The following is a 27,439-nucleotide window of genomic DNA, read 5'->3' on the forward strand; positions in this document are numbered from 1 at the left end:
CCTTGCAAAGTGTTGATTAACGCAATCAACCTGCGGGAGCCGAGAGCCCCCGAGGTCACGGGATTCATTAGCGGGGAACATGAGCCGTGTATGAAAAGGAAATGAATGCGTCCAATCAGCGTCTGATAAGGAAAACACCGAAAATCACCGACGACCTCTGACCCGCCGCTCAGCTCTGACTCACTGATCAAAGAACCTTCCAGCAGTTTATTTGTATTTGTTCATTCAGCCTTTGGTTCTTCTGCTTATCGTTACACTCGGTGTCTCTCGCCAATCATTTCATATTCGTAAGCCGCATTACAAAAGCTGCATGGAAACAGCAAAATCAGATAAAAAAACGTCCTCAAAAAAAGAAAAGTTAGAAGCTCACCAAAGGTGTTTTTTGTTGTTGTTGTTGTTGTTGTTGTTGTTGTTTTTCTCAGCCTCTGACGAACAGAAGTCATTGAACTCACCTGAATGTGCAAACGCTCGTCTTTGTCTCCGGGAAAATACAATAATAGATTTGATTATTAATAATAATAATAATAATAATAATAATAATTTTTAAAAAAATTCATACATTCACAAGTGTTTTAGAGGCATCTCTAGTTTGCTGGACAAACTAGGGGGCGGGGGGAAGTGAAATCATCGTTCCCCTTTGCCTAATCGCCCCTCCTAATGTATTTCCCCCCCCCCCCCCCCCCCCCCCCCCTCCTTCCTCGGCCCCTACAGCCACCAACTAATCAAATTGCGCCGGGCAACCTTGAAGAGTAAATGTGTGTCGGCTTCCTTGCGGTTTTGAGTAAAGAAGAAGAGTGAAAATACACATCAGTTAAGAGACAAAAAAAAAAGAAGAAATGCTTTGATCGGGGCCCCGTTTTGATCTTCTGGAAGCTCTCCACTTAGTCCACATTCCTCCGGCTCCTCTTCCTCTGTGACCGTCGACCAGTCGGCCTCATTATTAAGTGAGCTGTTTGTGTCTTTTTCAGATAAATCATGGATGCACACCCCGGAAGCGCTGGCCAAGCATTACATACCCTACAATGTCAAGGTACGTTTCTTTTTTTAAAGCCGTCAGGACTGAGATAAGCAGAGATGAGTAATGAACACCTGAGAGGAGGATGAAGTCTCCACGATGAAAACACACAAACCAAAACACAACTCCCTTCGGCGCTTCCTCTTTCCTTCGCTCGCTCTCTTGCCGTCAGGCCTTGCTCAGTCCAGGTGTCCCATGATGCAACACTCAGCGCGGTATTCATCTTTCCAGAGCTATATAAATATATATATAAAACGGCATTTCGATCGCCGTGTTATGCAGTGAATTATTATTTTCATGTTTCTCGTTTATTCAAAATGAATTTCTTTCATTTTTTTTTAAAAAACAGAAGAATAAAAGGAAGAATGTTGTCATACAAGAGAAGTTGGCCCCACATCGTCATCTGTGCTTAAAGAAACACACACACAGGAGGTGGAGCATCAAAGTAGCTGCGTTTTAAGAGGATTAATAATTGTTTCACACTGAAGATGTGATCTGAGATGTTCACGTGCATTTGGCTGCTATTGGTGCTTTTTTATTTCATTTTTTTGTGTGTGTGGAGGTGGGGGGGTGTCAGCTTCAAAGCCTTCCCGTTGACCTCTGTAATCAACAACGAGTGCGTCAAACGCGTCGTTGCATCCAGCGGGCGCTCAGACTGCGACGCCGCTGCCCTCTTCCAGGACTGTGTCAAAAGAATGACAGAAGCTCTCAATCAGGAGGGGGGGGGGGGGGGGCGGCTGGGGGGGGGGGGGGGGGGGGGGGGGGGGGGGGGGGGGGGGGGGGGGGCGGACTCTCCAGGGCCGTTTTCAAGCCTCGTGGTGTCGTCTCAATTAGTGTTTCAAACCTGCCACACAGAGGAAATATTTTAGTGTGCATATTTTTTGCATTTTGAGATTGCACAGTCCTCTTTAAGCTAACACGGGGGGGGGGGGGGGGGGTTGTCTTCCAGCTGCATACACCAGTTGATGGATGAGCCTCCGAGCTCGGGTCTACCTTGTGGAATCTTTCCCACTTACACGCCAAGAATGCACCGGTCAGGAACAAGTGCTCCTCCGTTATATTTTCATGTTCATGTTTGATCAGCATATATATTTATGTACATTTATTTATCTTTATATATATATATATATATATATATATATATATATATATATATATATATATATATATATACGTTTTTACATTAAAAAGTAGTTCATTAAATGCCCAAAACGCACATTTACTCATAGAGTCTCGCGTCAATCCGTGAGAATGTGTCATGAAGTGGACATCGGCGAAGCCAGGGTCACTCCGTTGTGTCGTCACCGTGACAACCGGTGTCTGTCTGGGCTGCTCTGAGGTCCAGAGGGAGACGTTGTTGTTTAGTTTTCTCCCAACCTTTAAGGGGCTGACAGCAGTGTTTATGAAGTCTGTGTGTGTGTGTGTGTGTGTGTGTGTGTGTGTGTGTGTGTGTGTGTGTGTGTGTGTGTGTGTGTGTGTGTGTGTGTGTGTGTGTGTGTGTCTGGAACAATTAAAGCTGCTGCCAGAAGGAAACCATTGTTCAGGCTCGAAGGGGAATGGCTCCATCTGTTGGAGAGCGGCAGAACTACTGCTCCTGTGTGTGTTTGTGTGTGTGTGTGTGTGTGTGTGTGTGTGTGTGTCACTTTGTACATTTTGTAAATGTGCGTCTGCAACGCGTACAGGCACGGATGATTTGATAGAAATGTTCCCTCAAACTTATTTGACCTTCAAGACGAGAAAATACCAGACGATATGGACGTAAAGGTCACCAGTGATCGGTACGTTGACGTAGACGAGTCCATTACGCACAAAGACACCCGATACTCAGGTTCACGCTCCACAGTCTGATTTATGAAACAATCGTCCACCGTGTTGAAGCTTCCGAATGAGTCATTTCAGTTTATTTGTATTTGTGGCTTTAAGCTCCGTATTCAGCGTGCTGTGAACTCCGTCACACATCACAGTCCTTTTCTTTCTTTGTGTGTGTGTGTGTGTGTGTGTGTGTGTGTGTGTCGCTCTCTCTTCCAGTTCCTGGGAAACACGGAGGTGGAAGCCCCCAAAGGCACGGAAGTCGTAAAGGACGCAGTCAGGAAGCTGAAGGTAAAGCTCCGTCCTCAGGGTCAGCTGTAGCCCACGAGCACAGGGGGCGGATTGGGCAGCAGGGGGAGGTGTGTGTGTGTGTGTGTGTGTGTGTGTGTGTGTGTGTGTGTGTGTGTGAGTGACAACCGCTTCCCTCCCTCATCAGTCACCAGCAAGGTGCCCTTGGAGTGTGTGGCGCAGATGCAGAATTCAATAACTGGGATGTTTACCTGCCATGAAAACCTGCAGGTTTATTTAAACTGTCTTTTATTAAAACTGGTTTATTAAAACTGGTTTATTTAAACTGGTTTATTAAAACTGGTTTATTAAACTGTGGTTTATTTAAACTGGTTTATTAAAACTGCGGTTTATTAAAACTGCGGTTTATTAAACGTGAATCCTTGAAAACACCAACGTGGCGCTTTGACTGAATAAGTCACTCCGTGAAAAGTTTATTATTATTATTATTATTATTATCGTGCAGAGCGACGACTCGTTTGCATGTTAATTGGTGTAACAAATAGATTTGTTGAAACAATATAATGATGTTGATATTGTCAACACCGATCGTGTACACACACACAGGTTTTTGCTGTAATATAATTACCAAATGAATGCATTGATTAAAGCTGCACACATCATATATTGACAATGGTTATAATGACTACGTGTCACGGGAAAAAAAGGGTTCATTAACCAGCGAATTACCACACCATCAAACCTTCATTCAATTATTATTTTGGTCACTTTCTATGTAATTGTTCGCTATATTTTCAGTTCCCAGTCGAATAGTGCAAATAATCTAACCCTTTTGAGCAAGAACCTTCTTGTGGGTGGAAAGAAATGTTAGAAAAAATGGTTTATGTATTTATTATTTTGGACATTTAGACACTAGACCTTTGTTGAATATAAATAGGCTGAGGAATAGCAGATATAAGTGGTGAATGTGATGTAATTAGAGGGTGTAAAGTAGTCCGGGTCACCGTAGACCTGCTTTAGGGGGTTAAGCAAAGACCCCTTTCCCACAGCTTCTCCTCGGTGTGGCTCAGCTCGCTGCCTGCTGGCCTCTGCTCCGTCTTCCCCTGCCAAGAGTGGCCTCTGTGAGGCCTCGTAGGGGAGCAACGCTTCCCCCAAAAGCCCAAAACCTCTATTGTTTAATTACATTTGATCTCCAAAAGCCCGTTTTTGGAGCGCGAAGGCTCCGCCGGTTACTGAACACGAGGACAGGCGAGAGGGAGCGAGGTTAAAGGTCAAATATCTCATCCTCAAGCAAGATTAATGAATACACTCGCTGATATTTTTGTCTGTTCATATTTGTGTCTGCAGGCCTCACAAGGGCTTGATTACTTGTTCCTTATTATTGTCAGCCTCAAAGAGCCATAGTTCCATAAGAGTGAGATACTCTCGTATTATTACAACCACGTATTCTATTGTCAGGCTTTCATAAACAGATTGAGACATTTACTCGTGTAAATACTCACTAGTGTCGTGGGTTTCTTTGCACACAATTATTTGGAAATGCATCCAAACAACAAAATGGCATTTAAAAGGTTAAAACTGAATTGATTTGATTATTTGGCAATAATGATCTGAAGTTGGTTAAAATATTTAAGGTATTTTAGTCAGTTAAAGTAGAAAATAATATGATTTGTTTGCAGAGTTTGACACTGATGTTATATGTCTTTACTGGTTTACGTTATTCTTTTAACACAAACCACATAACATCATTTTTTCTGGGGATAATTCTCTGCAGATTCATACATTTATGGCGATATTGGACCGTATTGGGAAAAGTTACTCATGGAAGAGTAGAACATTATTTGTATTACTACTTTTAAAAAGTAAAATTGTTACTTTACTTATCATTTTGTTGATGAACGTGTTAAATAACTATGCTATTCCCATTTTGTTTTACTTCCCCAACACTGACAGTGGATACATGTATAGCTGTATATAAAGAACATTTCCTCATATTTAATGATACGGTGTCTATGTCCCTTTTAATATTTCCATTAGTAATTGACCTAAACTGCCACATCCTGTCAGTAATGATGTCAGTTGGCAACATAACCATGAAATACCTTTTTGTTTTTGGCAGTGCTTAAAAGAGTTGCCCACTGAATGAATAACGGATCGATTAAACGTCTTCCTAGACAATTAATCTTAATTATAATATAATTATTGCGTCCATAGGCTTATTGATTGCTGTAGTTGTAGTGGTGTGTAGATAACGATGCTGCGATAAGGAGGACTAACTCAATCTTTCTGTTTGTCGTCGGTAGTTTCAGAGACACATCAAGAAGTCCGAGGGACAGAAGACCCCCAAAGTGGAATTGCAGATCTCCATTTACGGCGTGAAGATACTGGACTCCAAGACAAAAGTGAGCCCGCCGGTTAGAAAAGCTCTGCGTTGCAGCCGTTGCCGCGGCAACTACGCATAACCAGCGTGTGTGTGTGTGTCTGTCTTCCAGGATGTGCAGCATAACTGTCAGCTGCACAGGATATCCTTCTGCGCGGACGACAAGACGGACAAAAGGATATTCACCTTCATCTGCAAGGACTCCGAGTCCAACAAGCACCTCTGCTTCGTGTTCGACAGCGAGAAGTGTGTAAGTTGGCCCCTCGGCGGCGCCGTTGCGTTCGCGCGTCTTCATTTTCTTTGGTGTCTTGTGACGATCGATTAAGCTGCGGAGACAAAAACCAAAACAGTAAAGAAGGTCTTTGTCGCTCCCCTGACTGCAGGCGGAGGAGATCACGCTCACCATCGGGCAGGCGTTCGACTTGGCCTACAAGAAGTTCCTGGAGTCTGGAGGCAAAGACGTGGAGACCAGGAAGCAGATCGGGACGCTGCAGAAAAGAGTACGTCCGATTCCCCCACGTGGACTTGAATGCACCGCGCCGACACGTTGATATTTGCATTAATTAACGCGTGGCTTGTCTCTATCGATTGGTTGGAAGCAGGCAGTGTGGACCATTAGGCTAAGAGGGGCCGTAATGAATGTTAATGAGCTCCGTTGTGACAGAACCAGACTGCAACTGGGTTATTGCTCACTGTGGAGCCGGCCCACTGGTTTCCACTCATTCATACGTTTGTAAAATGGGAGCACTTAAAATTTTAAGGTTAATTTTCTTGCAAATTTCTCAAAACGGTTGTTAAAAAAGACTTCCATTTGGTGTAATGAAGCTTTAAAAAACCACATTTGGAGGTCAAGAATATGGAAAACGTGGCTGTTGAACAACATTCATTGTCAACTTTCAATTCCATCGCACGGCCTTCGCCAGTGGTTGAAGACGGCCCAGTTGTCATGGAGATGAATCCGTTGACAGGCAAGGCGCGGTCGTTTTCAGACTTCCAAACAAATACGACGAAGACTATTTTCATGAGCCTCAAAATCTCGTCAGAGTAGCGAACTGGAAGCTCTGTAGCTACTGGTTATGATGGGTTATGATGGGTTATGATTGGTTATGATGGGTTATAATGGGTTATAATGGGTTATGATGGGTTATGATGGGTTATGATGGGTTATGATGGGTTATGATGGGTTATGATGGGTTATGATTGGTTATAATGGGTTATGATGGGTTATGATGGGTTATAATGGGTTATGATGGGTTATGATGGGTTATGATGGGTTATAATGGGTTATGATGGGTTATGATGGGTTATGATGGGTTATGATGGGAGGTGTTTCACCACGCTGCTCCTCCAACGACTCCTCTGCTCTGCTTGTCACGCAGATCCAGGAGCTGGAATCGGAAAACTCTGAGCTGAAGCAACAGCTTCAAGATCTTGAAGAGCAGCTGATGATAGCTCACGAGCCACCAGTAAGGACACACACACACGCACACACACACACACACACACACACACACACGTTATAGCTACCATAAGCTACTGTGAGGCTGCAACAGCAAAACCCTCCAAGTGTACTGAATTCAACAAAATGTGTGTTTTATTGCTCATGAACATTTCTTTTTTGTTGTCTAACTTAATACAACTATTCCTAAGACTCAGATAATAATGTGTTCAGACGAACGTGCACAGCGCCAGTGGGAGGAGCCTGTGGGGGTCTATGACACACCTGATGTGGAACCCCCCTCACACCTCTCCCGCTCCACTAGCCTGACATGTTGTTCCTCTTCGGTCATTCTTTCTGTCTGCGACTCCTCTTTTCAGCCGCTGCACATAAACGCCACCAACGAGGCGTACATGCTGCAGAGGCCCTCCTCTCTCTTCTGGTGCCACAGCATCAAGTCGCTCTCCTGTCTGGAGATCTCCTCCATCACGCTCACCCCCATGAGCTCGCCGGAGTCCAACTTGTCCAGCGGGCTACTAACTCCTCCGCCTGCCAAACCCGCTCCGCTTCCTCCTAAGCCGACCGAGGGATGCAGCATCCCGCGGCCTCGCGTACGCCTCTTCTTCTTCTTCTTCTTCCTCCTCCTCTCCCTCTTCCTCTCTGCTCTGTCCCTTAGCGTCTCCTGTCTTTTTGCTTCACTTTCCTTCCCTTTTTTTCTCTCTTGCTTTTTGTATGAAAGAGGAAAAAAAAAACACCTAAATAGCTCCTCGGCTTAACCATCTCCACGGCTTTACGTGCAGGCGGGGAGCGTCTCCACCAAGCCGCTGTCGACGGACGTTTTCGACATGGTTCCCTTCTCCCCCGTGACGCCGCTGGTTCCCACGGTGGCCAGTAACGGCTGCCCGCCGCCGCCGACCACGTTGCCCCCAGACATACGTGAGTAGTAAACGGATCGGGAGATTCAGTAATAATAATCATCTTTGTTTCCCCCCCCCCTCCTTCACGGTGGGCTGAACTAGTCGCCATTGGACACTTTAATTATACCTGCTGTCTGTGTTTGGCAGGGAAAGACCTGTTCGGCTCGGAGCCGTTTGACCCGTTCACCTGCGGGTCAGCTGACTTCCCTCCAGATATCCAGTCGAAGCTGGACGAGATGCAGGTGAGTGAGAAACACTCGGTTGGGAAGAACTGCAGGGGAGGAGATTATCATATACATATATATATATATATATATATATATATATATATAAGATTAATACGACTAACTTCTCATCAGGGACATGAAACCAGTCGCACATTCATTTAGAAATGATTTAATAAAAAAGAATATTGTGTATCACTTCTGTTCTGCTTCCATGTTCCCTCATCCATTTCAATGGAGGGAACTAATTAAAATGTTCTCAGTGAAGATGTTTTCATATCGCAGTTGATTTATTTTCATGAACATTTCTGGTCTGGTGGAGTAAAGAACATTTCAGCCGAGTATCGATCGCTTTCTATCCACTATTGACACGTCGTTTCCTCCCCCCCCCCGGCTGCCGGGATGTCACTTCATTCACCGGGGGGCTCGGCCGTCAGATACGTTTCCCGACTCTGTGGTTCAGTGGTTCTCAAACTGTGGGGCGTGTCTCTCCGGGGGGACGGGGGGGGGGGGGGGGGACGAAGACAAAGGCCGTTTGCATAGCAAAAGCAAAAATCAAAACATCCTTGGTACGATTAGAAAGTAACGACGACTGTGATTGTGTTTTGCAAATGATCTGCCGTGAGTTTCAGCGCGTTATTGCCAGTAGGAGGCGCCGTTGCACCGGCACACCAGTTTTTTTTTAAGTGCACTTAACATTTCCTTGGATGTCTTTCCTCTTCTTCACGACTAACACGTGAACGCATCTCTTGTCCTTCCCCACTTGTAGCGTCAGAGATGGTTTGTACTCTTTGCTCCGCTTCTCTAGCCGTGGTTGTGTCTCCGTGGTTGTGTCTCCGTGGTTGTGTCTCCGTGGTTGTGTGTTTGTCATGCATGCTCGTGGAAGGTGTCGAATGCTCTCCTCCCCCCCCCCCCCCCCCCCCCCCCCCCCCATACACCGCATCATGTAATCGACCTCTTCCATCATCTCTAAAAAATGTTCCTCTTGGTCCCGGTACATATTTCAGTAGATTGTGCTCAAGCCTCATTGTCTTTAATTAGTCGTTTGTTTTCCCAGCTCTCTCGTTGCTCTGCAGTAAATGAGCCGCCGCTTGTGCCAGACTGAGGCTTATTAATTAATATGAGCAAACAACCTTCTTTTTTTTTATCATCTAAGATGTTGCTTTGCCAGCCAATAATTGATGGGAAGTGTGTGAAGCTTTTGGTAAATGTCACATTTAATTAAAAAGAAACTATATCAAAGAGAGCATTAAAAAAACAACAATTTTGAGTTCATTTTTAGGAGCTAAAAATAAAACCTCCTTTTGACTTCTCCATCTGATATGAATGCTTGTCTCATTAGCTGCACGCCTTCTCGTTTCCTTTCACTTTGCATGTCTAAAAGCACGGCGCCCGCAACAGTCGTGCCGTCTCCCCTTTTCGCCCTCACTGGTTTAGAGACATCCCATCTCCTCGACTCTGTACACGACTTCCTGTTTATCGACTAAACGGGGACCCCGTAACCTCCCAGGGACCGGCGTGGGCGTGCGTGGTCACGGCTGTTCTCTGGCTTGTCTTCCAGGAGGGGTTCAAAATGGGACTGACCTTAGGGGGCGCCGTCTTCGCTCTGGACCCGCTAGACAGCCGCTGCTGATGCCACGAAGATGCTTTTAACTCGTTTGTATGAAGAAGTGCCAAAATCCACTCCGCGGTTTTCATCTTGAGGTTTATATATGCATTTGCATTTAGATTGTTTTTTTTTTTTTTGTGGAATATGTCAAGGTAGACTCAGATCCATTATAGAAAAGAAATATTTTTGTAAAAAGAAAAAAATAAAGTACTTTTGCTTGCACATGCAATGAGAGATGTAAATAGTCGAATATGTCCAATGGTACACTCTGGGGCAGAATTTTCATATGAATGAATGTGTATGCACCATTTGAACTATATTGTTGTATTGTTAACACATTCCTGTTTGTATGCCGAACACAAGCTGGCAAAGAAAATAAATTGAATCTCTATCAAGCATCAGCTTGCCCATAACAACATATAGGTTACTTTACTTAACAGTATGGAGTTAATTAATACAATCTGATCTTTTTGGGAGGGCTTGCCAATCTTTTAATCTTTTATTTTTTACATTTATTTTATTTGTATTTTGCAGGTTTTAGTTGCCATTTCAGTATTTACTTCTCGTTTCTTTTAATTGTCATAATTTTAGTCTCCTCTTTTTTTGACAGCCTCTGTCCATATACAGTACTTTTCCATATTTTTTAAAAACTTTTGGTTGCATTGACTTTGCTGTTACAGATAATAAAGAAAGTCTTACTGCGAAAAAAATTGAGTGTAATTTTATATTATTTGTGTCACTTTATTTGTGTCATTTTGTGTTTTTTAAATGTTTTCTCTTCGTACTAGGATTTCATAATTAGCTATTTTTCCAGCAGGGTTATGCGGATGGCATAGTGGGTCCATTGGTCCACCGCTTTGGTACAGATTGAGATATCTTAATGGCCATAAAAACCTCCTACAGCCATTCGGGGTTCACAGATGATGAATCCTACTGACCTTTCCTCCAGCACCTCTTCGAGGAGGCCATATTTTCTTTAGTTTGAAATATCTTGACAACCTTTTCAATGCATAAAACCCAAATAAGTGCAAAAGTCATCACATGCAGCTCTATTTATGCCCAGTGCTAATTAACGGATGTTAGCATGCTAATCTCGCTAAAATACTATGGTGACCATAGCAAACATTACATTATGACATTCCCACGTTCCCATTCCTTTGTGATTACTGCTCGTTAGCTCTTGTTAGCATGCTAACCTCGCTAAAATACGATGGTGACAATAGGAAACATATTATGACATTCCCACATTGCCATTCCTTTGTGATTACTGCTTGTTAGCTCTTGTTAGCATGATAATCTTTCTAAAATATGATGGTGACCATAGCAAAGATTACATTATGACATTCCCACGTTCCCATTCCTTTGTGATTACTGCTCGTTAGCTCTTGTTAGCATGCTAACCCTGCTAAAATGCGATGGTGACCATAGCAAACATTGCATTATGACATTCCCACGTTCCCATTCCTTTGTGATTACTGCTCGTTAGCTCTTGTTAGCATGCTAACCCTGCTAAAATGCGATGGTGACCATAGCAAACATTGCATTATGACATTCCCACGTTCCCATTCCTTTGTGATTACTGCTCGTTAGCTCTTGTTAGCATGCTAACCCTGCTAAAATGCGATGGTGACCATAGCAAACATTACATTATGACATTCCCGCGTTCCCATTCCTTTGTGATTACTGCTCGTTAGTTCTTGTTAGCATGCTAACCTCGCTAAAATACGATGGTGACCATAGGAAACATTATATTATGACATTCCCGCGTTCCCATTCCTTTGTGATTACTGCTCGTTAGCGCTTGTTAGCATGCTGACACTAAACCAAGATGGCAGACCGGGCAAATAACACCTGCTATACATCAACATGTTCGCATTGTCATTGTGAGCATGCTACCATGCTGACATTAGCATTAGCGTAGCCTACTACTTTGGCTCCTAGTCTTGTTGTAGGTGCTTGTGCTATCTCTAATGTTCAGTAAGTCTCAGTAGCAGTTAACTCAGTTACATCTTTGTTTATTTTGTGGGCCAACATCCCATTTTTTTCGTACCTTTAACTCTTTTTCTATGTTTTTCGCCTCTAAATTTAACAACGCTCTCAAGGCTGATATGATTCTGTTATGGTACAAATGTTACAAATCTATAATAAAAATACTCAAATATGAAACCAAATGGTCACAATAGATTTACTCGAAGGCACATTCATGACATTTAAAAAAAAAAGACAGCTTACATTATAAACAACTGAGGACATTACGTTAAATACATAAATGCAAAATATGTCTAAAAAATGACTGTGTGCAAAATGTCAAGTGTGGAGGACCTAACTACCTAAATCAATAGGACAAGAGCTTGGGGGGGATGAACAAGCAGTTTGTTTAATTTGATGCATAGCAGGAAATACAAAGCAAACAGGCACTCACAGCCACCTTATCCTATAAAACTGGTTATAAAAAGGATTTCAAGAGCATACAAGTCCAGGATACTGAAAAAGGGGGAACTGGCATGCATAACGAATATAATATTATCTGCTACCTTTTACTGTACGATATTGAAATCGAAGGGGTAAATATAATTTTTTTTTTTTACAAATCACCACACACCACTCACGCGACACCTCATTGGCCTAGCCATCGTAGACGGAAAGATCTTTATTGGTATCCCCACACCCTGCCCTGTACCGTGCAGCCCGGGTGAAGTGCACAAGGAATCACACTACTTACAAAAATCAGCACCTGTGAAAGAAGATTTACATGTAGTGGTTTCTCAGTTTCGGTGACGAGGTAGCTAACACTGAGGAATCAACCGTCTTAAAGAGTCTTTAATGTTCTACGTGGTCGGTACAGACTTTGGAAGAACTGGATACAGACAGCGGTTCATCAACACTTGTCTTTAAAACATTCCTGCGAGTGAATGCATCGTCGGCTGCATTTGTTTCCTCAATAGCACCACAATGTCGTTGTATATGCAAAACATTTCAAACAAAAAAAACGAGTAGACAAAATCTGTAAAACATACTAGTCGAGGGACATTTGATGTAGCTTCCTCTGGGCTTATAGACAGTAGTTCAAATTACAATTTTAGAGCTTTAAATCTTTGGCAATAATGTTTTGTGCAATAAAATTAAAAGGGTGATATCTTTGGACCAAACTATACCACAGTGAGCCTCGAAAATTCATAACGCTTGGAAGTCAAAACATGCACAAGAAGACAAGAGGAACGATTCAGATTTTGTACAATTTTTTTTTAAGTAAATTCCAAACATTCATTGTAACTTACAAATCTTCGATGTCTTGAACTGGGTTGAAAGGCACAATAAATATCTTGCCACAGGGCCAGAATAGTCCTCGGTACTCGTATGTACAACGTGGCTGATCGTGTCAGCTGTCAGTTCAATAGTCTCAGGATTCACCTCGACGCATCCCCTGCTGACGATATTACAAGAAGCACACGGGCCCGATATCGATGCCGAACTCTTGGTCCGGGCCGCCAATGTCCACTGGGGCCATATCCACAATAGGAAGTCTTGCAGTTTTCTGTGTCCTGTACTCAAACACTGTCTTGCCCCAGTTGCCATTTGCTTGCTGTGAAAGATCGACAAACAGAAGTTCAGTGTTACGTAATCGTTCTCTACAATACATAGCGATACATCTCAATGAAACTGTAGACAGCATTTGAGTGACTTGTTCTGGGTGTTGCCTCTTTTTTTCTTTGGCAACATCTTTAGTTGTTTTTTTTCTAACAAACTTCATAAAAAGCGGACAAAAAACAAAACAATTAATTGATTGTCTGTGTATCCAAAGCCTGATATACCTGACACGAAGCTGCTGCCAAAACAGCTCACTAGCGCACCAAATGTGCTTTATTCTATTGGTTGAAAATATTCCCCAACACGACACCGTTTAATACTGCTTGAAGCAGCTATACTGGATTGTTCAGCCACTTGGGGGCAGCAAAACAAGCTTTAAACACAACCATAACACGGCAGAAACAACGATTTCAACATTCAGCAGACACAACAATAAAAGCTTTCATTTGGAATCGTGTTTATGTTGAATGCTAAATATTCTTTTCTTTTGGCTCTGTTTTTGGTCTCCATCACATATCTTTAGCTGCTGCTCCACCATGTTCACTAGCTAATGCTAACTATCAGATCTTTTGGGGAAAATTATCAAGTTGACATTCCTGCCAACTGCAATAAGACTTAAATAGATCACCTCTGGCCGGATCCTCCTCAAATTGAATCAACATCAATAACCCTTCGCACCACTTTCACTGTATGTACTTTATACACACGTATATACACTGTATATACTTTGCTTTTTGTAATTTTCTTTATCATTTAATTTTCTTAAATTGAATATGTCCTGCTCTGCTAATTTATTGTATTGTACAATAACGGTTAATAATACATTAATGCATAAAAAAGAGCTGTGAGAACTTACTGTGCAGGAGTCCTCCACCACTGTGTATCTGAAGCGGTTGTTTCCCTCTGCTTTGAGCTCCAGGTCGTTGGAGCCCTTGAGGATTACGGCTTTCTTAAAGTTGCCCATCTTCTCGTCCTTGTAGCCCACAGAGTTCTTGCAGTTGTAGGTGATGGACTGAGATGCCTCTTTGGAGAGCAGGCGGATGAAAGTCATCTGAACTGTGACAGAGTTGGCCGACTGTTCCTTGTTGCCATAAGTGAACTAGAGAAACAAATGGAGCAGTCAGTGCCGAGCCTCAATGAAATACATGGACGAGCCAAGACGCACCGCGAAGAAAAGTCATCAAAATGTAAGCGCTCACATGTGTTCCGCGGTTGATGTCGGCTCCGAACCAAACAGGTTTGTTCCTGGAAGAGCTCCACCACACTTTGCGAGGTATGCTCGAAGGGTTGGCGGAGATGCAGGTCTCTCCGGTGTCCATGTTGCAGTGCACTTTGATGGCGTCCTCCACGCTGCCTTGGTTTGGATCCACCCAGTACTCCCCTACACAACAGAGTGATCAGGAATTATTTTGCACACGTAGCTTTTGAACACATCGTTGATTTATTCTACAGCTGAAACAACTGCTGTACAATAAGTCAGCTGAATTGGGTACAAGCTAAAGGACAAATAACAGGTTAGATATAAGAGCACAATAAACTAAAGGACTGTCACTCACCACTCTTCTTCATGGGGTAGCATCTCTTCAGGTCGTCACAGGTCCTGGCTGGGTGTTTCCTGCTGCCGTCGGGGCTCTTCATGCTGTTGATCTGGCTGCTGAGGGCCTTCAGGGTGGCCTGAACACCGGGGTCCACGGGCACTATGGTGGAGGAGTTGCTGTTGGGCATGGCCTCGTCCTCGTTGAACTCAGGAGGAGGAGGGGCGCCGAAGTCGTAATCCTGATGGCCGAAGAGGTCATCCATAGCGGCCATGGGAGGTCCTGGGGGACCAGGTGGGCCTGCGGGTCCACTCTCTCCAGGAGGGCCCTAGAAGTATTATGGTATTTTACAGAACTCCGTACAGACAAAAATATGCTCTAATAAACTTATAGCAGTCCCTCGTTGCTGACTCATAGAACATCTGTTGCAAAGATGTAAAGTCAGAGAGATCTTTCCTGAGAGCTTGCTGTGTGTCTGGCTGTTTAACTACATTTGCTGCAATGTTATTTACTAGTTCCAACTCGCATGCAATGAAGCTCTGGACAATGAGTTACCTCTGGTCCAATTTCTCCACTGATTCCACGGGTTCCAGGAGGTCCCATCGGTCCTGACTGTCCAATGTACCCTTCCTTTCCAGGAGGCCCAATAGGTCCAGGAGGCCCCTGAATCATATTCATATCCAAGACAGTTAATCTTTGCTTTAAAATAGGGAGTTTGATTCCAAACTGATTGCTGGCATTAAACTAAAGTATATTCTGGGTTTGCTCCATGTAAAACTCTTTATACTGTTACAAAAAATGAAATTCATCTTTGAGGCACAAATTGAACTGTGGCGTTTACCCTCGCTCCGCTTGGTCCAATGATTCCTGGAGCTCCCTGCTCACCTGTTGTACCCTAAAAGCAAGAGGTGAATAACCATTAGTCTCTTTGTACATGTTGTTTACACATTAGATTTATATTTAGAAATGTTTCCTAGAATGCACACAATGCTTCACACAATGTTCACCTGTGCTTGATGGCCATTACCCATTGGATGATACCGTAGTCAAGCAGGGTCCTTTACAAGTTGGTAACAGTACCATGCAGTCAGAAACTATTCTTGACTACAGTAATAATCTGATTTAGTTTCTAATCTATATTAAACATATATTTCATATATACATTTTTGTATCCAGATGCATTTTAGACGCAAAAAGCTCAGTGTTGAAAATCGGTGACACTGTTTTTTTGTTTGTCCACCTGCACCAATCTGGATTTAGCAACACCTACATTATAATCAAATTGGGATCGTGGGGTGTTTGATGATGTTGCCAGCACTGTCGATTTAAATTAATCAAACCATCATAGTCCCGATGACGCAGACCAGCAGTCTTTGGGTGTGAAATATCCAGTGTGGAGGATCCTAACGCCAACCAACTAAACCGACCCCTCCACTCACCCCTCCCTTTCCAAGCATGTTGGAGAACTACCAAGCACTACAAGTAAACAAAAACGTGATGTCCTTCTCTAGACCACTGTAGAAACATGGCAGTGCAACAGGACAAACTTCATAGGAGAGGACCAACTAAGTGCCTCCTTCTAAGTTAACAAGAGTACAACGATCCATAGTTTCAGGTGATTATACGCTAATGAAATAATGGTTATGTTTATTATTGGCAAACCAATTTAGTCAACATAATTTCTGTACTCTAGGACAGTCATAAATATCATATTACATGTCTGCTATTAAATCTCCTGAACTTTTAGTTTAAGCTTCAATGTTAAAGGAACCAGAAGATTTGCATTTTCACAGGTGGCAAACGTGACTCTGAACAGCTAGTTGAGCCTGCATTAGTGGATTCCTGAACACCACTGTAACTTACTGGAGGTCCTGGAAGACCCTGCAAACCAGTGAAGCCTCGATGTCCCTTCTGCCCTCTCTCTCCATGATCTCCCAGGTCACCCTTATCCCCTCTTGGTCCTTGGGGTCCCTGAATTAGAAAGATTTAAACACATTTAATCAGTATTATTTTGAAATGGGGACATTTTTTCAGAGTGGTTCTTGGCTTGTTTCAGCACTAATGTTAATATCAATGTATCATTTCCAAAAAAACTACAAAGTGTATGTTGGTGAACTGTATAACTACAAGTTGGACACTCACCCCTAATCCTCTCTTTCCAGCCGAGCCAGGTGGACCAACGGGTCCTCTTGAGCCCTGCAAATGAGCCATATTATTAGAAGGGAAAACAGACCTCTCTGCCAGCACTGAAATATCTCCAACTCCTTGTTATACCCCAACACATCATTCCTAGCACTTTGCATTAAGTTCATACATGTTCCAACCCGCCCCCCTGGGCTTAAATCAAATCTACCCCCAGAAGGTAATCGCACGCAAATCTGTTATTACAGTCTTGTTCCCTGGTAGACTACAAATACAGAACATAAGCTTCTAGGAGTCCACTTACGGCATTTCCTCTCCTTCCAGCATCACCCGTTGCACCGACAGGGCCTGGGGTGCCCGGAAGTCCCTGGGAACCAATCAAACCTTCTGGACCAGAATCTCCTCGGTCTCCCTGGAAAAGTTAACAGCCATCAACGATTTGCGATGTGTAAAACAACAAACAGGTCCCATTTCCATTCTGTCTGTCTCTTACTCTTTGTCCTAGAACACCATCTTTGCCTGGTGGGCCATCAGATCCTGCAGGACCCTGAGGACCAGACAGGAAACATTAGGACAGCTGTAAACATTACAGACACACAGATATACTTTGAGAGTCACAACCGATTGAGAAATTGAACTCACATCAGGACCAGGATCACCCCGAGGTCCGTTCGCACCTGGGGCACCAACTCGACCTGGAGGGCCTTTATCTCCAGATGTTCCTGTGGATCCCTGTTTTCCTGGGGGACCCTAAAAAAAAGAATCAGGCAACTAACAATGCCGCATAACACACACTGTTCAAAATTCATACAATCTATCCACTGTAGAAGCACTGAAATAAAACCTACTGATTAAAGACAATTTTACAGGTTTAATATGATTCATGTTCAATTATGTAAAATACAGACCCCAGGTCCTGGAAGGCCTAGCATCCCGCGCTCTCCTCTCTGACCAGGAAGACCCACAATGCCTCTCTGTCCTGTAGTTCCATCTGGGCCTGGAGGACCATCGGGACCCTAAAGCAGATAACACCACACACAGAACATGTACGTAAAGCACTGATTGGGATCCCAGTGTATTCATAACTGGTGTAATATGTCTGGTTGACAATAACACCACACCAGACAACAACCATACGACTTATTTCAAATCGGTTTGTGTTAAGAGTAGCCTACAATATTGCTACAAGGCAAAGTCTGGCATTTATAATAACAATATTTGAATTGATCAAATCCAAAGGTTAAATTGTTGCAACTGATTTCTGTTTATTGAGTCACATATTACTAACTTGAATCTGTAAATGACTTTGAATGAAGAATGCAACTAAAATGTAAAACTGCAGAACAATAAACTTTTGTTTACCGTGGGTCCATCTTCACCAGAGTCCCCTTTGTCTCCTAGGCTGCCGGATGGCCCTGCTGGTCCTCGCTCTCCTTGTCTTCCGGGGGATCCGTGGTCTCCACGCAGACCAAGAGGACCCTCTTTTCCTGGAGGTCCAAGGGGTCCGGGTTCTCCAAGTGGACCCTGGCAGGATTGGAAGTGGTCATGAGATAGATGCATGCAGTTGTATAGGATTCAGGTCTCAGCGTTAGCTAGTTTTTACAACATACACCATCTGCTGTACACCTGTTCCAAAATGGCCAAGTAGGGTGGGACGCCCTTCACTCTTGGCCAACTGCTGCCTCAAGTGTGCGCGATTGTTAGATAGTCTGTTTTGAAGAGTTAAAAAGCTGAACCACCTCCACAACCAAAACTTCATGACAGTAATCTAGAGGTACAGATGTCGTCCTCACTGTTGAAAGGATTCATATCACACTCTGGTTTTTATATTACACATTCATGAGCCTTTGCAATTTTAAACTGATATGGCAAATATAATGTAATATTGTGTTACCTGTGCTTTCACACAAACTCAGGGCAGTACTTACAGTTGGGCCTGGTGGGCCGACTCGTCCTGCAGATCCAGGAAAACCAGTGGGGCCCTGAAAGCAGAAAGTTATACGAGATCCTTAATGTTGTTTTACAAGTTTCATGACCGATTGCAATATCTTCTTTTTTGGAAAAGTAACAAAGAGAACCACGTTTCTGAAGTTGTTATTCAAACCCATCAGGTGTTAAAGCTCTGCATAAGATACATTTAACAATCAGGGGTGACTTGCTGTGACTTGCTTCCTGTGCTCATAAAATCTTTTATACCTTTTTGTATAATTTATGAGATTATGAAAAAATCTTACTGGTGCACCCTGTGTTCCTCTTCCGCCTTTCAGTCCAGCAACACCAGTTGGCCCCTACAAAAGAAAGCATAGACGCATTAATCAGCTGCATATTTGCAAGTGAAATCTTGTCTCTCTGGAACCTTAAAGACATAGTACACCCATGATAAATTGTTTTGAAAGGAGTTAATACACTAAAACTTCCAAGGTAAACGAAATAAAAGTACAAAGACGACTGATGATACTGTTTACAATATCAAGGAGTAGCCTGCATAAATATACCACTAAGCAACCACATAAAAACACATTCAATGTGCAACTCACAGGAGGTCCGTGAGCACCAGACAAGCCTTGAGGTCCTGATGATCCAGCATCTCCTTTTTGGCCTGGTTCTCCAGGCTCTCCCTTCACTCCAGGTTGGCCATCAGGACCCTGTAAATTGCCAGTAATATTACAAAGGATACATCAAAACAAGTTTAAGCTGTTATTACATTTACAGCATTAGCATTATTTACAAGAGCCATACATATTTCTTTGTAAATAAAACAAACGATGTGACTATGAATGAATACTTACAGGAGTTCCAGCAAATCCAACAGCACCAATGGGGCCAGGGTCACCTCTTGATCCCTGTTGTAGATGGATTATTATACTGAAGCGGTCTAATGATATACACCCATTTGGTATCACCAGTATTAACATGGCCTGAATAGACTTCTAGTTTGACCAGGTCTACTCACTGGCATTCCTCTGGATCCTGGGGGTCCATGTGGTCCTTTGGGTCCAGGTTCTCCCTGCAAAGATGTTACACATTTAGTATTCCTACCACCATTCATTGAGCCTGTGTTGCCCAATACATCCTGTATTTGTATGATTGCAGAGGCAATGCAAGCCAAAGACTGTCCTTCACTGGAAGATGCTATTAGATGCAGCCAAGATAATATCTGATTAACAACATCATGGGCATCCTGGGAACCAACACTTTCTTAAAACGTGTCATAACCTTGAATCCCTGTGATGGAAACGGCAGCCTCTTAATGTGTGTTAGAAAGAAGAGAAATACTGTACCTTCTCACCACTGATTCCAGCAGGTCCTAGCGGGCCAACAGGACCTGGGACTCCCTGTTGACAGAAAACCGATATGGTTGGGGAACTCCACTCTTCACATTTATTGAACAAGCTGTGACAAGTCTAGAAGGTGTACTTATACATTATTGAGTCTTAATGTGTTCATGTAAAATATTTTGCTTACTCTTGCACCGTCATTTCCAGCTGTACCTTCTGATCCTTTCTCACCAAGTGCTCCCTGTACAAAAGACAGCAAAAAAAGGGTCAGCACTCATGTTAGCAACATGTCCAATAGTTGCATTCATTTAACTCAGACACGGACATGACGTGCTGTCCAGATATATTCACATGCACTATAATTTATAATAGAATTGATTGCATTAAAAAAGAAGATAATGATGAACTTACTCTGTCACCTTTAGGCCCTGGAGAGCCAGAGATGCCCCTCTCTCCGGGCATTCCCTGAAGTCCTGGAGGACCCGCGTCACCAAGTGCCCCAGTGGGACCAGGACTACCCTTCAGTGACAAACAAACACCAATGTCAGCAGGCTCATGGCTTATAATCATGTCTTGAATTATACAGTACAAACATACTTTATTTAATTGTGGCGATGGACAATAACATTTATCTTTTGCATTATACACTTTTAGGTTGTTTCCTATTGATATTTTTTTGCAGAAGTCAGCATGTCTCTGTGTATGCGGTGAGGCCACTGGCACTTCTTGAAAGGTGATATACACACACTGTATTTTCCTGTATAATCTTTACTCAATGCTCTGCATACACTCCTGACTAAGGGTGCTCCAATCAGGAGGTCGATCACAATTGTATGTTAAGTATTAAAAGGAAGAGATGTGAAAAGTATCATTGACAACTGTTTATTTATTGTCCGGCAACATTTGCAACATAGTCCTCTCTCTCTCTCTCTCTCTCTCTCTCTCTCTGGTGAAGTCATTTTTGCGGTGCAAGAAGAAATTTTCTCGGATGTTTTGCGTCATCTACAAATTGGAACCAATATTGGCGTCTACAAATGGGTGATCTATTGATCGGAGGCCCCTAAGTCCAGACTGTTGACATTACAGATACCAAATAATGCATTCCGCATTGTACATTTAGGTGAGGCATTACCTTTGGTCCATCTGGACCAGGTGCACCAGGGATACCCTTAGGTCCCTGCAGACCAGTTGTACCCAGCTCTCCTCTCTCCCCAGGAATACCACGTTCTCCCTGGGGAAGAAAAAAAACATCAGTTTGAGCTATTCAACTTTACTGACCTCCTGAATAGTGTAGCAGAGAGACAATTCACCTACCCTCGGTCCAATTTGACCCACAACACCAAGCTCTCCGGGAATACCCTGAAGGAAACAAACAAAGATATAATTTAGGTTGAGTTTAATGCGAATCCTTAAAAGGTCCTCATATGATAATTGTGTTAGGAAATGTATTCGGACAGAGAGCAACATCAAAGATAGTGGATTCAAAAGGTGTTTCAGTAAAAGTGTCATTTAGCCCAAAATAGCATTTATAGCATCTTTCATACTCACTTGGTCACCTGGTTTTCCAGATTCTCCAGGGGGGCCTTGATTTCCAGGCAAACCCTACAAACACAAGACAGTCAAATAAGACCTTCTTACCACCTCTTCAGCACAGACTGGGGTCTATATATTTCGTAATACTGCCACGTCTTCTCACACCTACAGTCAGTGTTCATCACTACCAACCAAAAACGAAAACGCACCTGGAATCCATTTACACCAGGAGGTCCCTGCTCTCCTCTTTCTCCTGCGACACCCTTTGAGAGGACACAGTAATGTCTCAGACAATTGTGATAGCAGTAAAAAAAATTTAAAAAATGATTACAACCACAAAATAATCAGACACTTACAGATGGGCCAGAGGGGCCAGCAGGGCCAACTTCTCCATCTTTTCCAGGAGGACCCTGAAGACAAAGAGACAATTAACAACCTGATTTATTACCTGTATGAATTATTATTTTTTTTACTTCATAGTAAAGTAGATCCTTGTAGAGTCAAAGGTAAAGGAAAACAAGGCAGTCGTGTAGCAAATACAACATACTGAAGCCAACAGAATGCGCTGTTGATCCATGAGGTGTTTTTATTATGCCAATATGTTCTGTGTTATTGCTATGCTTACTTCTGACAGATCAATTATTAATCACCTGTAATTATTTACAAATCCCTCAGTCTTCCCATTCCATGCTGATTGTAAAACAAATGCAACTTTTCACTCATAAACAGTACTCACTCTTTGACCTAACACTCCTGCAGATCCTTGTTCACCTGTCTTTCCTGGGTCACCCTGGAAAGTGTAAAAACAGATGTTTTGTATAAGAAACAGAACAGAAGATAAACAGACTGACCCGACTGACTATTATTGCAATGTTTCCAGTGACTTAGCCTTACATTGAAGCCCTTGGGGCCTGGTCCTCCCATGGTTCCTGCTGGGCCCCTGTTTCCAATGGACCCTGCGGGGCCTGGACGACCATCTTCACCTGCAGCTCCCTTAACGAAAGAAAACCACACTTTGACTCAAACATTTCTTATTATTATACTAGTTATCATAAGCTGAAAGCGAACTTAAAGGATCTAACTGTGAATGTGGTTGAGAACTTTAACCTACCAATGGTCCTGGCTTTCCCTCTGCTCCCTGGACTCCAGGGGTACCAGTGAGACCCTTTGATGAAGAGGTAAAAAAAAGAAAAAAAATGAGAAATGGAAATACAGACAAACATAGTAAATGTAATGATATAGTGGATCAAAACTGGAGCTCTTCAGTGTTACCCTTGCACCTGGAAGACCAGGTTCTCCTGTACGCCCTGGGTCTCCTACAGAAGCTTTGGGCCCCGGTGGGCCAGATGTTCCACGGTCTCCTAGAGCACCCTATAGAAAGAATGAAAAGTCAGCCTGTTAGCTGATTGAAACATGCAAATGCCAAACAAAACACCCACACCACAAACTATGGTACCATCTGTCCATAAGCTACCATCAGCATAGCTGACCTAGTGTGTTTGAATCATTACTATAATATACAGTAGTAGACAATTATGTACCTTTGGTCCTGGCAACCCATCAGCACCGGGGAATCCCCTGTTACCAGGAGCTCCCTGAAAAACAGATCATGAGTTAGTTATGTTCGCATTGTTATTCTTACACAAAAGATGAGGAAGAATAATATATAACCAGATGATATGGCACGCATTGTTTCTGTACTCGTGCTTTAAAGGAAGTTCACCAAACAGAAAAGGTTGCATCTGACTCACTCTCTCTCCAACGGGGCCGAGAGGGCCGAGAGTGCCGGAGTCTCCACGTTGTCCTCGCTTTCCTTCTTCACCCTGAGGTCCGAGCACTCCCTGGGAGCCTGATGGACCCTAGAAAGTTGATGCAGAAAGTCAGAAAATGTTGTAATTCCAAATATTACCTATTCCATTACCTACATTTAAAAACATGTCATTATCGATAAATGCACAATGAAAAAAACAATTGGTTTTATTTGAGCATTAATGCCTTTTAAAAAAACCTCTAATACAGATTATGTGTCTCATAGAGCAGCATTTAAATCTGTATAATCCTATAGAGATGTAGTGGAAGCTTACAGATTCTCCTTTGGGTCCAGACTCTCCTTTAAATCCTCCGACACCAATGTCTCCCTGAAACACAAAAGGCAACAATGTGAGTCTCCTGCATGTCTAGCAACACTGTTTATTTGGTATTTAAAAAAAAAGAAGAAAGATCCCAGCAATAAAAAAGAATCTTCAAATAAATAAATAATAAAACCACTTTACCAGTTGTCCTTTGATACCAGGTTGACCAGTGCTTCCCTGAGGTCCTGGTGGGCCAAGGGGTCCAGCATGGCCGCCTTGACCTTGAACACCAAGATTACCCTGTGAAGAGTAATCCATGTGATATGTGATATCATAAATAGTGAATATGTTGTTAAGAAGAAATTACTCTGTAGAATACATACCACTGGTCCTTTGCTACCCGGGCCACCATCCGTACCCATGGGTCCCTTTGAACATAAGAATTAGATCATTAAAGCAGTGCACTGAGCAGCATGTTGACATGTTAAGTATAGTGATAAACTGGGATGTGTAAGTAAAGAAGGAAATTCACCATGAGGCCAACCGGTCCAGCTCGGCCCAGATGGCCGGTCTCTCCTCTCTGTCCCTGTTGGCCCTCTGGACCTCGGACTCCAGTCGGGCCAGGTTGTCCCTGTTGAAGACAATTACAGACCAAGTACAGTTGATATTAAGAAATGTGACACAATTTACTATCAGTTTCGTCTACATACAGTACATAGGTATACAAAATAAACAGGTAATTGTAATACGTCATGTAATAGAAAACAGTACAAGTGCATGAGACAATTTAGGGAGAAAAACTGATTTGTTAGAAACCAATTATTCACTTTCCAGTAGAAAGTTATTAAAGAGCCCTTGAGAATGTGTTTTAGTGATCGTACCTTCATTCCTGGGTTTCCTGGATATCCAGTAGGGCCACTGAGACCCAATGGACCCTTTTAACCAAACAATAATGGCAATTAGACTTAAGTACTAAACGCTGGAAATGTACATCCACACGAAAATATACAAACACATTGAATGAACAATGCACAGTTTAAACGGCTGATGAGTGGCTTCATCCACTCTCATCCACCTAAATGACACAAGTGTCTATGCTAAGCTATGTAAGACAGTGTCCAGTAAATCCACAATGATTAAAGAGCGTGAATGCTGACTTACCATTGGACCAGGCTTTCCGAGGTTACCAGGCGTACCACGTTTACCCTAAAAGACAACATCTTATCACTCTGACTTATAAATCACAGTTATACACAGATGTAAGGTTATGTACCATGAGCAAACAATGGATACACATATCAGTACGGTACAATCCACACGTTACTTTTTAAATGGGTGAAAAAAGAACAACATATGATAATGGTAGCAGATGTTTCTGGTGCATAGTAATATTATCCTTACTGCTATACCGCCAGGTCCAGAGCGTCCTCTCTCCCCCGGCATCCCAGCAGGACCCTGTTATTCGCAGACAGCGTTAAATTACATCGGCCCCTCCATTCAATGCAAAGGTATGACGTTAATAAGTTCAGAGGGTTATGTACAGTGCACTGGGTACATAGCTCTGCCCCATTTGAGATAGGGATAGACAGAACATTCAGAAGTGTGTGTACTGCAGTCCACGTACATTGTGCATAATAAACTATCTATAACTATATATCAGACCTGCTTAAGAATTCACTACCTCTATGAAAGAAAGTAAGCATTATATTATAACTTACCATGGGTCCAGGCGCTCCCAATGGACCAGAGGGTCCTGTAGCACCCTACAAAACCACAGCAATAATTACTTGTTTAGAAATATGATTGCAAGACGGCAAAGTGTTTTACAGGCCTTTAGCAAAGCAGTTCATTCATATAGTAAGTGAGTCAAAGAGGTTTCACATCAACAACTATAGTAGAAAACTGCTTTTTAACCAATCATACAAATTGACATACTAAAATGATTTCAAATATTTTCTTTATGGATTCATACCTTGGATCCAACCACTCCAGTTTCACCTTTTTGTCCAATTATTCCACCATGGCCCTGTTAGTGAAAAAGAAGAAAAAGTACTTAACAAGTCTGTTGAAATGTATTCTTGAATAAGAATACCTTTTCATTTGTAAACGGTGGTTTACTCACTTTGTGACCCTTTAGTCCAGGAGGCCCAGGTGTTCCTGGAAATCCTCTGCCTCCCTGAAATACGTTACATAGAACAGCATTGGCATTTATATCTATTAAAGGTACACTAGCAACACATATGTTGGGGGTCTAATTGGGTGTAATTTGAACAAGGAGACGGAGGGCTGAACGTTTACCTGTGATCCAGGGAATCCCGCTTCTCCACTATTTCCTGACTTGCCTGCTTCTCCCTGTGTGAGAACACGACGTTAACAACATTACAAACTTGTTTGGCTGGAAAACATTTTGCGGTGAAAGTGAAATTAATGTCACTAAATCGCATTTCTTCTCTCAGATTGTGTGTTATACAAGGACCATCTGACAGTACACTGTACTGAGATGCAGAGCTGGTTGTAGGGTTTTGGTGGTTTTTACTCATCAAGATGTTTGGGAACATCTTCAGGACGATATAGTCCTTCATTGTGTTATACTAAACCATGCAAACAAAACACTTTGGCAGTTATTTTAACATTTGTTGGTATACTACCCGTCCCCTTGTATCTCCAGGATCATCTACTTTCACATTATTATAACTAACTGAATGACCCATTTTTGTTATAGATTTACACTCAACCTTTTTCCAACCGTCTGATTTTAGTTTTTTTTAGAGTGAATGTTTGAAGAGTGACCTTTCACTTTAACTTCAAGGCATACAACTGGTGCATCTTTCAGTCAGACACAATTGGATTTTGTCCCAGAGCTGACTTACATCTTCACCTGGTTTCCCTGGAGGGCCATCCGGTCCCCTTTGCCCACTTGGACCCTGAAAATAAGTCACAGTCAGATTGTTAACATCCAGAACAACCCATCAGGGTTCAATCATTATGTATCCAGGCCAACGCAGATGTGTATGAACAGTAAAACAATCAAACCATGTAAATCTCATGCGAAACCAGACCATGTGTATTGGTGATTTGACCGTCTGCTCAAATTGTACAAATGAATGATGTTGTACCATGTGCCCGGGATCGCCGACATCTCCATGAGGTCCTTGGGGTCCAGCTTGACCCTTAGAAGAGTGAGGGAAAAGATGAAACAATTAGATTATAGATAAACAGGGAAATTATAAAATGCCATTCGAATGTTTACCGCATATTGAGAGTCAAAGCTAGTTGTGGACTTACAGGTGATCCACTTGGCCCAATAGGTCCTCTTGCTCCAGCCTCTCCCTGTAACAAACAAACATGATGCACAATGAAATGATTTATGAACATAAATCACCATAATCCGATAATATATGAAGAGAATTTGATACAGAGTTTGAGGCGGGGCCACGTTCATTTCTATGAAAGTTAAACAAATAATGTATCCAGTACAGATGTATAGTCTCTTACACACTCATTGGAAATGTGGATTAATTTGATGGATTCAAATTTAATAGAGAACTCTGAATAACCCAGTTATGTATTTACTGGTCCATTCCCGACTTGGCTAATGGTCAAGCATATTAAGAAATTAAACTCTTAAGGCTATAAATTGTTACTTAAAT

General features: G+C 42.6%; 2 protein-coding genes across 6 annotated transcripts in view; one reads left to right on the top strand and one right to left on the bottom strand.

Annotated features, from left to right (window-relative positions):
* gulp1a (GULP PTB domain containing engulfment adaptor 1a) overlaps positions 1-10,358 on the top strand; it is a 52,323-nt gene extending 41,965 nt beyond the window's left edge. For 2 of the 5 annotated variants that reach the window (XM_034561181.1, XM_034561184.1), the window contains exons 5-13: positions 969-1,030; positions 3,044-3,115; positions 5,377-5,475; positions 5,566-5,703; positions 5,837-5,953; positions 6,833-6,919; positions 7,692-7,827; positions 7,956-8,050; positions 9,594-10,343. In XM_034561181.1, coding sequence (XP_034417072.1) covers positions 969-1,030; positions 3,044-3,115; positions 5,377-5,475; positions 5,566-5,703; positions 5,837-5,953; positions 6,833-6,919; positions 7,692-7,827; positions 7,956-8,050; positions 9,594-9,665 — 878 coding nt within the window. In that variant the 3' untranslated portion in view covers positions 9,666-10,343. Of the gene's footprint in view, positions 1-968; positions 1,031-3,043; positions 3,116-5,376; positions 5,476-5,565; positions 5,704-5,836; positions 5,954-6,832; positions 6,920-7,271; positions 7,503-7,691; positions 7,828-7,955; positions 8,051-9,593 lie in introns of all 5 variants that reach the window. The other 3 variants (XM_034561185.1, XM_034561180.1, XM_034561183.1) reach the window with 3 other exon arrangements.
* A 1,639-nt stretch (positions 10,359-11,997) lies between these two features.
* col5a2a (collagen, type V, alpha 2a) overlaps positions 11,998-27,439 on the bottom strand; it is a 37,075-nt gene continuing 21,633 nt past the window's right edge. Inside the window, exons 9-54 of the mRNA XM_034562454.1 lie at positions 27,075-27,119; positions 26,906-26,959; positions 26,660-26,713; positions 26,088-26,141; positions 25,912-25,965; positions 25,762-25,815; positions 25,508-25,552; positions 25,191-25,244; positions 24,951-24,995; positions 24,671-24,724; positions 24,322-24,420; positions 24,173-24,217; positions 23,991-24,089; positions 23,802-23,855; positions 23,469-23,576; positions 23,259-23,312; positions 22,990-23,088; positions 22,829-22,882; positions 22,612-22,710; positions 22,454-22,507; positions 22,074-22,127; positions 21,927-21,980; positions 21,733-21,786; positions 21,499-21,543; positions 21,317-21,415; positions 20,596-20,703; positions 20,372-20,425; positions 20,188-20,241; positions 19,860-19,913; positions 19,696-19,749; positions 19,444-19,551; positions 19,141-19,194; positions 18,835-18,888; positions 18,269-18,430; positions 17,815-17,922; positions 17,549-17,656; positions 17,400-17,453; positions 17,211-17,318; positions 16,907-16,960; positions 16,628-16,735; positions 15,606-15,659; positions 15,320-15,427; positions 14,786-15,092; positions 14,429-14,610; positions 14,086-14,328; positions 11,998-13,224 (exon numbers count right to left, since the gene is read on the bottom strand). Of these exons, the coding sequence (XP_034418345.1) occupies positions 13,078-13,224; positions 14,086-14,328; positions 14,429-14,610; positions 14,786-15,092; positions 15,320-15,427; positions 15,606-15,659; positions 16,628-16,735; positions 16,907-16,960; positions 17,211-17,318; positions 17,400-17,453; positions 17,549-17,656; positions 17,815-17,922; positions 18,269-18,430; positions 18,835-18,888; positions 19,141-19,194; positions 19,444-19,551; positions 19,696-19,749; positions 19,860-19,913; positions 20,188-20,241; positions 20,372-20,425; positions 20,596-20,703; positions 21,317-21,415; positions 21,499-21,543; positions 21,733-21,786; positions 21,927-21,980; positions 22,074-22,127; positions 22,454-22,507; positions 22,612-22,710; positions 22,829-22,882; positions 22,990-23,088; positions 23,259-23,312; positions 23,469-23,576; positions 23,802-23,855; positions 23,991-24,089; positions 24,173-24,217; positions 24,322-24,420; positions 24,671-24,724; positions 24,951-24,995; positions 25,191-25,244; positions 25,508-25,552; positions 25,762-25,815; positions 25,912-25,965; positions 26,088-26,141; positions 26,660-26,713; positions 26,906-26,959; positions 27,075-27,119 (3,867 nt within the window). The 3' untranslated portion in view covers positions 11,998-13,077. The remainder of the gene's footprint in view (positions 13,225-14,085; positions 14,329-14,428; positions 14,611-14,785; positions 15,093-15,319; positions 15,428-15,605; positions 15,660-16,627; positions 16,736-16,906; positions 16,961-17,210; positions 17,319-17,399; positions 17,454-17,548; positions 17,657-17,814; positions 17,923-18,268; positions 18,431-18,834; positions 18,889-19,140; positions 19,195-19,443; positions 19,552-19,695; positions 19,750-19,859; positions 19,914-20,187; positions 20,242-20,371; positions 20,426-20,595; positions 20,704-21,316; positions 21,416-21,498; positions 21,544-21,732; positions 21,787-21,926; positions 21,981-22,073; positions 22,128-22,453; positions 22,508-22,611; positions 22,711-22,828; positions 22,883-22,989; positions 23,089-23,258; positions 23,313-23,468; positions 23,577-23,801; positions 23,856-23,990; positions 24,090-24,172; positions 24,218-24,321; positions 24,421-24,670; positions 24,725-24,950; positions 24,996-25,190; positions 25,245-25,507; positions 25,553-25,761; positions 25,816-25,911; positions 25,966-26,087; positions 26,142-26,659; positions 26,714-26,905; positions 26,960-27,074; positions 27,120-27,439) is intronic.

This window comes from Cyclopterus lumpus, chromosome 21 (genome assembly GCF_009769545.1).
Source record: "Cyclopterus lumpus isolate fCycLum1 chromosome 21, fCycLum1.pri, whole genome shotgun sequence".
NCBI classification, from domain to species: domain Eukaryota; kingdom Metazoa; phylum Chordata; class Actinopteri; order Perciformes; family Cyclopteridae; genus Cyclopterus; species Cyclopterus lumpus.